We start from the raw sequence: 12,289 nt of genomic DNA, 5'->3' as shown, positions 1-12,289 counted from the left end.
ATTTAAGAAAATCATAACTAATATGTTACTTGAGATATGTGCGTGAATAAAATACTTTTGGAAAGAGCAAACTCTCGAATTTTACATCGTTTCCGCTAGGTACCAGCAGTGTCAACCGACATCAGTTGTAGTAAAAATGGTGTCAGGGCAACAGAAAGCGTTTTGTGTTCTACGTTTGGCGCAGTGCGTGTCAGTAGTAACCGTTCAGCGTGACTTTCGTACTATGTATGGTGTGGATCCTAGAACAGAACAGAGCGTTGGATGATGGCATGAACAATTCCGAGTAACAGGTTGTTTGTGTAGAGGCAAACCGCCGGGCCGTCCCCAAGTGACTGACACAGACGTCGAACGCATCCACCATAGTTTCACAAGAAGTCAGCAGAAATACGTTTGCCGTGTTGCGTGACAGCTCAACATGATCCCGTGTGGCGTGTGTTGCGTCGACTTTTATACACTAAACCATAGAAAACTGTGCTACTGCAAGCTCTTCACGAGGGCGATAAACAACAACGTATGGAGTTCAGTAATTTTCTTCTCAGGAAGATGTAGGATGACAGTTTTCTTTCACGCTTAGTGTTTAGCGACGAGGCAACATTTCATTTACTTGGACAAGTGAATCATCATAATGTGGGAATTCGGGGTACGAACCAATCACATGAAGTTGCACAAAATGAGAGAGACTTTCCCAAAATTTATTGTGTTTGCGCAGTTTCACGGAAAACGGTGTACGTTCCATTTTTCTCTGCCGACAACAGCGTTACAGGAAGCACATATCTAAATATGCTTGAGGACTTTCTTTTTCTACAGTTGGAGACCGATTCGAATGACTTCATTTACTAACAGGATAAAGCACCGCCACAGTGGCATCTTAAAGTGCGGGAATCATTAAATCAAAGGATTACTAAATGATGGATCAGACTCACTGGACCAAATGATTCAGCCTTGCATCACTGGAAACCATGGTCACCGGATTTGCCTGTATATGATTATTTCTTATGGTTGTTTATGAAAGACTTTTTGTGGTCCTCGGTTGAACTGAGACATCACATAATAGCTGGTGTGGAAAATGTAATTCATCACATGCTCGCTGCATTGTGGGAACAATTTGAATACCGCAGTGATGACTGGGTGTTGTGTGATGTCCTTAGGTTAGTTAGGTTTAAGTAGTTCTAAGTTCTAGGGGTCTGATGGCCATAGATGTTAAGTCCCATATGCTCAGAGCCATTTGAACCTTTTCTTTCCTCATGTCACCACGTTGTAGGTGTCGCCACCGGCGCCAATGTTGCTGTGAACGCTCTGAAAAGCTAATCATTTGCATATCACAGCATCTTCTTCGTGTTGGTTAAATTTCGCGTCTGTAGCACGTCATCTCCGTGGTGTAGCATCCCCTACGCTCTGTAAAGAAGCATGGGACTTCATTTCCATTTTTCCATAGTTTAATTCACATATCCGACGGTACGAACATGGCGATCTAACTTCGCTGAAACGTGCAATCACGATATTTATTAACCGCGATCTGGTCAACATATCTTCCATATTGGAAGCTGTTGTACATTGATATAGAGATCGCTCTCCTTCCGACGGTGTCACGGTGATTACAAACGATGTTTGAGTTTAGATAGCGTAAGAGACAATAGATAGAAACATCAAGCGTGACGAACAATTTTGCTGCATGTTCCAGTTATGCCGGGCACCCAGAGACAGTAGACTTTCGCTCACTTAGAGCTGTATAATCAGCTTCTATGGCAGCTACAGCTATGTATGTTCAGCTCAGTGGCGACGCGAGAGCCGTCCGGTCGCTGCGGGAAGCTCATGACTCACTGTTGGACGCCGCCGCCCTGGTGGACCAGGCGTACGGGCTGCCCCTGCTAGGAAGCCTCGCCGCCAACTTCGTGCACTTCATCTCGGCGCTGAACCTCATGCTGGCCGTCAAACTGCGTTACCAGGTTAGCAGGATTTGTTGTCTTTAACCAATACTGCTTTTGTTTTTTTAACGAGAACATCAAATACACTTTTTCCTTGCTGTCCCGTTCTATTACCAGGTTAGCAGGATATGCTATCCTTAACAAATGGTTCTTTTGTTTTTTCAAAGAGAACGTCAAAGACACTTTTTCATTGCTGTCTCGTTCTATTTGCGCTAAGCTCGACACTGATTACCGTCTTCGTAAGCGGTGATGTATCTAAAATGCGACTTTTCCTGGTTCGTCACATTCTTCTTCGCTAAAGTCTAACCAAGCAGGCTTGGTTATTAAATACTGATTTCATTGGGGCAATTACAGTATGTAACACGAGGTACGAGGACGTTCGACTATAGGGTACTAAGAAGGTTTGCAATCTTTGCAGTTTTCACAGACAGGATACGTTAGCATAAACTGATACACAAAAATTTGTTTCACCATTTGCATAAAGACAAGATATTTGCTGATAATGTCGTCGATAACTGGATAAAGGAGTCAGTAGAAGATCGTAATGAATTAGAAAAATATTTGTAAAAGTTACCTGAAAATTACGGAAGGTAGCGTTTGTTCCTTAATGTGAATATCGAAGATCAATTCCTTTATTAAGTGTTACATTGTAAATGATATAATTGATACATTTATAAAGATTGGCTATTCAAATAAATACAGTGACGAAAAAAGCTGCACCGTAAACTCCTTGTCGGATCACTAACAAACTGATACTTCAGTGTCTCCATATTTGTGGGTTATATTCATTGATTTTTCATCCTTCTGTGAAATAATTGACAGTAATTTCAACATAGGTAAAAGCGATTCCTACAAATGAAAAATAGTTAGAGTGCATGATGGCTGTTGGGTTTTTCCAGCTTTAACAGGACTTATTAGTTTGTGATTGTAAACACAGCATGTCCATAGGGCGTCCACAACCAGCTTATTGCCGCCTTTTGGGCTGTAGAAGGTCGAATCAAAAAAATGGGTCAGATATCTCTAAGCACTTTAGGACTTAACATCTGAGGTCATCAGCCCCCTAGAACTTAGAACTCCTTAAACATAACTAACGTAAGGACATCACACACATCTATGCCTGAGGCAGGACTCGAACCTGTGACCGTAGCAGCAGCGCGGTTCCGGACTGAAGCGCCTAGAACCGCTCGGTCTCAAGGCGCAGCAAGGTCGAATCACTGGCATCAGGTGCGTGGGAATAAACTGCCGACAGATAACGCAGGTCTTTAGAGCAACTACCACGGAACGACTACCAACGAGGACTCTGGACAACAGAGTGAAAAAAACTATAGGCATGGGTTCTCCCACGAGGATTACACTGCGACGAGAGTGTAAGGTAGTTCGATAGACTATGTCATTCAGGCACATAATAGGCGCAGATTTAACTGGCAGGGTGTCACGTGAACTTTCGCGAACATATTAATGCAAACTCAGGTTAGATCGTTAACTACTAACACCATGACACAGACAACAGAGAACTACATAGTGTAAAGAAAATCATCTCGAACACTGAGTGGATATCTGTAGTGTTCAGAAATGAGTCTCACTTCTACTTTTGACCATGAGATCGTAACCATTGTGGCTGCAGACGGTGAAACGTAACAGTAATCGGCGATTCTTGAGACCTGTGGCGCTCCGACTCCTGTAATCATGGTGTGGGGAGATACTGGGTATGTCAACAGGTGTGTCTCGGAAGAAGGACGGTTCGAAGCCGTGTCCGCCCATCCTAATTTACGTTTCCTGTGATTTCCCTAAATCGCTTCAGACAAGAGCTGGGATGGTTGCTTTGAAAAGCCACGGCCGACATTCTTCCCCATCCTTCCATAATCCGATGAGACCGATGACCTCGCTGTTTGGTCCCCTCCCAGAATAAGCCCATCAACCAACAACCTTAGATAATATGGCGCGTTAAGGGTTTCTTAGCAGAGACGACTTACAAAAGCCTCGTATTGAGCTGTAACACGCAAGTTGTTCAGCTTTGTAAAATTCATGTTCTTATTTGAGAAGCACCTGAATGTGGTATGGTTTCCTCTCTAGCGTAATGTGTAACACTTCCAAAATCGTTGATTTTGGCACCTCTAACTCGTTTATTATACTTCAGTTCTTTCCACTCTTTCTTCGGTTTGCTGAACAGAATATTGTGGAACTGAAGGTCTGCCGGAGCGTGATTTATCTGCAAAGCTTCCAGTCCTTTGGAACCTATTATTAAGCTACCAGATCTTTGCTTTTCTTCGTGCTGGTACGTGAAATTTTCGAATGAACTCATCTCCAGTTAACATAAAAGGTGCAAAAATTACCAGATGTTCTGAAATCGATAAGTGTTCAGCTTGATTATCCGAATTAAAACAATAGATCCACGTCATCACAGAAGGGGATTATAACTATGAATTACATATATCTAGGGGTAGCGTCTTTGATTCATAATCAAAATATCTTAGGTCCCGGTTTCGAATCTCACCGCTGTTTAAATTTTGATTAATGATCAGCATTGGCGGCCGAATACTTCCGGCATAAGAAGTCACCCCTCATTCTGCAAACGGCCTTGTCACAGAGGGCATAAGGGTGGACAGAGGTTCAGGGCACTCTCTTGTCCCAGGGGTGGGAAACTGCTCCTAAAGGTGGAAGAATCAGCAATGATCAACGGCAATAGGATGCAGAAGGCAATGGAAACCACTGCATTAAATACACGTAACGTGTATCCACAGGACGTGTGGCCTGTAATTGAACATGATGATCTCTCCATTGGCAAAGTATTCCAGAATAGTCTCCCTTTCGTATAGCCAGGAGAGGACTGCCAAGTGGGAGGTTACCACGAGAAAATATTGAAAAATCAATGGAAAGATATCGTTCTTCCAGTCGGGACGTGGAATGTCTGAAGCTTCAACGTTTTAGGGAAATTATAAAATCAGAAAAGAGAATGCAAAGGCTCTATCTAAATATAGTAGGGGTCCACTGCTGAAGTGAAAAGAAGACAAGGATATCTGGTCAAATGAGTACAGGGTAATATCAACAGCGGCAGAAAATGGTGTAACGGGAGTAGGATTCGTTATGAATAGGAAGGTAAGGCAGAGAGTGTGTTACTGTGAACAGTTCAGCGTTAGGGTTGTTCTTATTAGACTCGACAGAAAACCAACACCGACAACGATAGTTCTAGTACACATGCCGACATCGCAAGCTGAAGATGAAGAGATAGAGAAAGTGTATGAGGATACTGGACGGGCATTACAGTATGTAAAGGGATATGAAAATCTAATATTCGTGGGAGGCTGGAATGCAGTTGTAGGGGAAGGAGTAGAAGAAAAGGTTAGAAGAGAATACGAATATGGGCTTAGGAAAAGGAATGAGAGAGGAGAAAGTCTAATTGAGTTCTGTAACAAGTTTCAGCTTGTAACAGCGAACACTCTGTTCAAAAATCACAAGAGGAGGAGGTATACTTGGAAAAAGCCTAGTGATGGGGGAAGATATCAGTTAGATTACATCACGGACAGACAGAGATTCCGAAATCAGATACTGGATTTAAGGCGTACCGATGAGCAGACATAGATCACCATGTAGTAGTGATGAAGAGTAGGCTGAAGTTTGAGAGATTATTCAGGAAGAATCAATACGCAAAGAAGTGAGATCCGGAAGTATTAAGGAATAACGAGATGCGGTTGAAGTTGTCTACGGCTATAGATACAGCAATAAGGAATAGCTCAGTAGGCAATACAGTTGAAGAACAATGGACATCTCTAAGACGAGCAATCACGGAAGTTGGAAAGGAACACATAGGTACAGAGAAGGTAACTGCAAAGAAACCATGGGTAACATAAGCAAAACTTCAGCTGATCGATGAAAGGAGGAAGTACAAAAACGTTTAGCGAAATTCAGGAATACAGAAATATAACACGTCGAGGAAAGAAATAATTAGGAAGTGCAGGGAAGCTAAGACGAAATGGCTGCATGTAAAATGTCAAGAAATAGAAAAAATACGAAGGAAAGTCAGAACAACATTCGGTGAAATTAAAAGCAAGGGTGGTAACAAGAATGCAACGAGAATTCCACTCTTAAATGCAGAGGAGAGAGCGGATAGGTGGAAAGAATACATTTAAAGCCTCTATGAGGGAGAAGCTTTGTCAGATGTGATAGAAGAAGAAACAGGAGTCAATTTAGAAGAGATAGGGGCTCCAGTACAAGAATCTGGATTTAACGGAACCTTGGAGGACTTAAGATCAAATAAAGTAGTAGGGATACATAGCATCCCATCAGAATTTCTAAAATCATTGGGGGAAGTGTCGAAAAAAAAACGACTATTCACGTTGGAGTGTAGAATTTATGACTCTGGCGACGTACCATCTGACTTTCGGAAAAGCATCCAACACATAATTCCAAAGACGGCAAGAGCTGACAGGTGCGCGAAGTTCCGCGGAAGCAGCTTAACAGCTCATGCATCCCACCCCAAGTTGCTGACAAGAATAATATACAGAAGAATGGGAAAGAAAATTTAGGACGAGCTAGATGACGATCAGTTTGGCTTATGAATAGGTAAAGGCACGAGAGAGGCAATTCTGACGTTGTGGTTAATAAAGGAAGCAAGACTAAGGAAAAATCAAGATACGTTCATAGGTTTTGTCGACCTGGAAAAAGCCGTTTCACAGTATAAAATGGTGCAAGATGTTCGAAATTCTGAGAAACGTTGGGGTAAGCTACAGGGAGAGAAGGGTCATGTACAGTATGTACAACACCCTAGAGGAAATAATAACAGCGGACGACCAAGTACGAAGTGTTGGTATTAAAAAGGGGGTAAGACCAGGCTGCAGCCCTTCGCTCCCGCTGTTCAATCTGTGCATCGAAGAAGTAATGATGGAAATAAAAGAAAGGTTCAGGAGTGGAATTAAAATTGATTGCGATAAGATATGAATGATACGAATTGCTGATGACATTGCTATCCTGAGTGAAAAAGAATTACATGATCTGCTGAACGGAATGAACGGTCTAATGAGTGCAGAGTATTATTGAGAGTAAATCGAAGAAAGACGAAGGTAATGAGAAGCAGTAGAAATGAGAAAAGCGAGAAACTTAACATCAGGATCGATGGTCACGAAATAAATGAAGTTAGGGAATTCTGCTACCTATGCAGTAAAATAACTTATGACGGACGGAGCAAGGAGGCCATGAAAAGCTGACTACCAATGGCAAAAAAGGCATTCCTGCCCGAGAGAAATCTACTAATATCAAATATCAGCCATAATTTGCGGAAGAAAATTCTGAGAATGTACGTCTGGAGTAGAGCATTGTATGGCAGTGAAACATGGACTTTTGGAATACCGGAACAGAAGAGACTCGAAGCATTTGAGATGTGGTGCTACAGGAAAATCTTGAAAATTAGGTGGACTGATAAGGTAAAGAATGAGAAGGTTCTGTGCAGAATCGGAAAGGAAAAGGGTATGTGGAAAACACTGACAAGAAGAAGCGACATGATGATAGGACATCAGTTAAGATATGAGGGAATGACTTCCATGGTACTAGAGGGAGCTGTAGGGGGCAAAAACTGTAAAGGAAGCGAAAGATCGGAATCCAACCAGAAAATAATTGAGGACGTAGGCTGCACGTGCTACTCTTAGATGAAGAGGTTAACGAGCCGCAACAAACCAGTCAGAAGACTGATAATAATAAAAAAGATATCTGTTATTTCTTTGAGTGGGATCGAGACTTAATGTCCAGCGTGTATTATTGCTCTGAAAAGGAATTAAAGGTGGTGTAGGGTCTCCCTTCACAAGTGCTAGCCATCACCTGAAGAAGACTGTATGACCATGTAGAGAACTACTAGAAATAATTATGTACACCTATCAATGAAAAGGTAAACGAAAACAATAAAACTCGTCCAAAGCTGGTTGTCTAACACCACTGTGATTCATTGCAGCACAGTCTTGCTCCTGATGCTGAAGAGGTTTGATATCCGCTTTGGTTTTTTTGTTGAGTGATTGCTGTGAGATTATCGTATAAAACCTCATATGAAACAGTTTTTAGGTTTCCTTGAGTGTTACAGTTCGTTACGAGACAATTTTGTTTGTGATACTGAAGAGCTCAGACATCTGCATGATTTGTTTGGCTGATGCATGTTGCGAGAGTAGTGCACTTGAAATTAGACCGAGTGGTGGGAGATTCTACCCAACTGAAATGTAACTGGTGAATAATACTGTATCGATCTGTCAAGAGTTTGGCCTGTGAGAGGATTTACCGGAGCGACCGCCTGCGTTGTGTTCTGTGAAATTCCGGCAAGAGAAGTTGTACACAAATGTTATTTCAGTATCACATAGTTATGAGCGCCCACCCATTATGAAGTAGCTTAGCATGGCGAGTAAAGCAGTTTCCATGTAAGAAAGGCCTAGGTAATGTTGCCTGTAGTAGCACAAATGGAAACAGGAATACCCAGCAGCAGATGAGAGAGTACTTCCCCTTGTAGTGTGTTGAGGAGGAACACAAGTCAGATAGACTGGTATGGCCAAGGTAACGAGGCAAAAACATGTAAGCCCCTACTGTGGAATTACAAAACCACTTAAACCTAATATTGTAAGTTACCAAGAGTTAGATAAAAATTCTACTCAGATACACTGAGTAACATGCGAATATACGCCACAGCATAGAAAAATAGGAGCTTCATTACTTTTACACCACCTCCATTACGTAGACGTAACACCTGTGCAGATATAGTTCTATGTTAGGGAAATAGTACACACAAAATATGGGTAAATGATGAGTGGTAAAACAGATTTCACCTTAGTAACAAGATAATTACAAGGGGCGCTCCTTATTGATTTACACTTTTATTTTTTTCCATGATTCACGGTACGCCATTTGACTTATCATAGCATCTACAATTATTCAGTACAGTGGCTTAACCGCAGGTGGCAGGTCGATCACTAGAACTGTAATCCCTACACAATACAGCTCATTTTTTCTACTGCTGGACGGCATGGTTTCCCTGGAAGGAGGGTATAAACACTGCAGGTATTCACACATGATACTTCTTCGTGTGTTCGGAGCGTGCACCGTCACAAAAGACCTGCTGAAACACAACAAATCTTATCCCTATGGGCGTCGGAAAACCACAACTGACATCGCTGCAATAAGATTTCATGTACTTCCACACCCACCATTTTCTGCTGACTTGGCCCCTATAATTTTTGTGGGCTCTTCTCGAACTATTTATCTGGTGTCTGTCGCACCCACCACTTGACTGTTAGCTGCAGTTCCTGGAAGTCTGAGAAATGTCAGCGAGAAGGTTACTTGAGAGCCTGGTGATCAGAAGGGCGCACAGTGCGTGAGGGCAGCTGGAACCCTATTTCAGCGGCGGCAACCGTGGTTTTCAACTAATATGAGGACGTGCGTTTTCGTGTTGCAAGAGCACGTTTCGTGACCGTGTACACTTTCCACACATTGTAACCAGTCGCTTGTGAATATCGTATTCACACCCTCCTTACACAGACACCACATGAAGCAGTAACATATATAAAGCCAAAATATTTACATATTAATTAGCATATATAATACCCAATGTGTGTAAATAGTACTGATGGATATTTCGCATGTTGTACAGCTTATTAACGTAGTAGTTTCAATGTCTGACTCTTAATTTTTTCCCTTTAGGTGATATCTCATGGCCATGCAGATTTCCTGATTCTGATAAGCAGCTGCTGGGCGCTGCTTCACGTGATTTGTGTGTTGGCTGTGACAGGGGTGTCCAGCGCTGCAGCTGCCGAGACTCGCCAAATTCCTCGACTCGTACACAAGGCACTGCTGCCAATCACAGACGTCGTCACCAGCGACGCACAACTGCGTGAACAGCTGCAGCTGTTCTCGCAGCAGGTGTTGCACCAGCGCCTGTGCTTCACAGCATGTGGTTTCTTCACAATCGATCTGACGATAGTGCTCTCCATGGTTGGGGCTGTCACTACTTATCTTGTAATTTACTTACAGTTCAGTGCTACTCACTAGATGTTTATCATGTAGACTAAACAAAAGTATTGATTACCTAGCCGCACAATATACGCATGAATACACTCCTTCCATAAAACATCAGAAATGTACTAACCGAAGATTTCCATTCCAGCTCCATAGAGCTTAACCCACCTTCTGGTTTCAACCTATATGTCAGGTTGACAGATGCACAAACACTCTGAATATTTCTAGCAAGGTATGAGAATTATGACATTGCGAGAGGGGCACTTAAGCATGCTTGTACCTATAAGTGATATCGTAGTTGGGAACAGAAACCACATGTATCACACAGTGGCTCCAGGCTACTGTGTGGTCTCTGGTGAAGATGGTTGTAATAAACGAAATCGGTTACCATTTAAGATAGAATAAATTTGCTATGTTGACTGCTCCTTTTTAACAAAAGATTAATACAGTGGTGAGTTCATTTATGATGTCAAAAATTCTAACAATCAATACTGAATTTATCAAATTACCTTCCATTAGAAATGTGGAATGCACTCAACAACTGTGATATGGCTTTCAAAGTGATGGATAGCAGCAGTCAGTCGTTTCCTTTCTAACATCACTCAGACAAATCCAGATTTCGGCCAGGAACTAACCATTATCAATTTTAAACATACAAGAAGTACATAGTCAGACGACAATTTAAAAAATTATGACTCATGACAAACTACACCACTTGTGATTAGATTATATACCATTATTTCATAGTTCTAATGGAATCCCTAGTGTATCAACCCTTGTTGTTCAGGATCCTATCACAGTACCTTCAAGATTAGTATATAATGAAGCCAGGCTTTGCTGAGAAGATATGAGTTGGCTGTTGGCGCCCTCTATATGAACTATGTATTACATAACATTAATAGTAAAGCAGTTACAGTTTCCAATAATATTTAAAAGTTGCATATGAATAGAAGGAAATAAGTAAAGTTGTTGCTGTTGTAGTCTGATTTAATGCCACCTTTAACAGTTATTATTAGAAGATCTAAGTAACGCCTGATTCACTACTCGTGGGTCAGTTGCTTTGTTATTCCTTAAAACACATAAGTAACGTTAGAGTAAGAAAAAATTTTTCCTAAAATATTCAGAAAACACTAGGAGGCACATGATGTATGCTGCTACTATTAGGATTTGTTTGATTGAAATATTTTTTCTTTTTACAATTTTTCTCTTTACGCGTCTGGGCGAGATATGTGGTTCCTCTTACCTACTGAACGGTTCACTGATGACGTCAGATATCAGCAAGACAGATAGTTCGTGTGATCTCCCATTCCATAATGTATGCAGAGAGTACTGACCTCTGTGCCACGTCAAAGATATCTTTTAACCATAAGCATCATAAAAATAATAAACTGAATTGCTCTTGTTAACAACATACATGAGGCTAAACCAATATAAAATGGTAAAAATTCAGTATGTTCGATATTATGATCATCATACTTGTACAGTATTATTTTAATGGCTGCTGCATATTGGCAAAAAGGCAGAACATAATCCATACTCCCTGGGTTGTATCCTTCAGTGCGTTCTAGCATGCAGTTTTCAAATGATTCCCAAAATTGCGCATTTTGCATAGTCACCTGATCATTAACATGGTGGTAGCCAACAGCCAACATTTTTTTCATGAGGTCGAGTAACTTCGATCTTGTGCAGCAACCTCACAGTACGAGGTGCATTCAAGTTCTAAGGCCTCTGATTTTTTTTCTCCGGACTGGAAAGATATAGAAACTTGTGCATTGTTTTAAAATCAGGCCGCGTTCATTGTCAATACGTCCCAGAGATGGAAGCACCGTACGGCAGATGGAATTTTATCGCCAGCAGCGAGAATGAGAACTGTTTTAAATATTTAAAATGGCGTCGTTTTCCTTACTTGAACAGCGTGCAATCATTCGTTTTCTGAATTTGCGTGGTGTGAAACCAATTGAAATTCATCGACAGTTGAAGGAGACACGTGGTGATGGAGTTATGGATGTGTCGAAAGTACGTTCATGGGTGCGACAGTTTAATGAAGGCAGAACATCGTGTGACAACAACCTCAGGCTCGCACAAGCCGGTCTAGCGACATGATCGAGAAAGTAGAGAGAATTGTTTTGGGGGATCGCCAAATGACTGTTGAGCAGATCGCCTCCAGAGTTGGCATTTCTGTGGGTTCTGTGCACACAATCCTGCATGACAACCTGAAAATGCGAAAAGTGTCATCCAGGTGGGTGCCACGAATGCTGACGGACGACCACATGGCTGCCCGTGTGGCATGTTGCCAAGCAATGTTGACGTGCAACGACAGCATGAATGGGACTTTATTTTCGTCGGTTGTGACCATGGATGAGACGTGGATGCCATTTTTCAAT

At 41.8% G+C, this 12,289-nt stretch overlaps 1 protein-coding gene across 1 annotated transcript; it reads left to right on the top strand.

Annotated features, from left to right (window-relative positions):
- The first annotated feature begins 1,757 nt into the window (after positions 1-1,757).
- Positions 1,758-9,938, top strand: LOC124613339 (putative gustatory receptor 28b). Its single transcript, XM_047142034.1, has 2 exons — positions 1,758-1,946; positions 9,591-9,938. The coding sequence occupies exons 1-2, from the start codon at positions 1,758-1,760 to the stop codon at positions 9,936-9,938; spliced, it is 537 nt and encodes a 178-aa protein (XP_046997990.1).
- Positions 9,939-12,289: the final 2,351 nt, after the last annotated feature.

This window comes from Schistocerca americana, chromosome 4 (assembly GCF_021461395.2).
Source record: "Schistocerca americana isolate TAMUIC-IGC-003095 chromosome 4, iqSchAmer2.1, whole genome shotgun sequence".
NCBI classification, from domain to species: Eukaryota; Metazoa; Arthropoda; class Insecta; order Orthoptera; family Acrididae; genus Schistocerca; species Schistocerca americana.
This window is presented reverse-complemented; position numbering and strand designations above follow the sequence as displayed.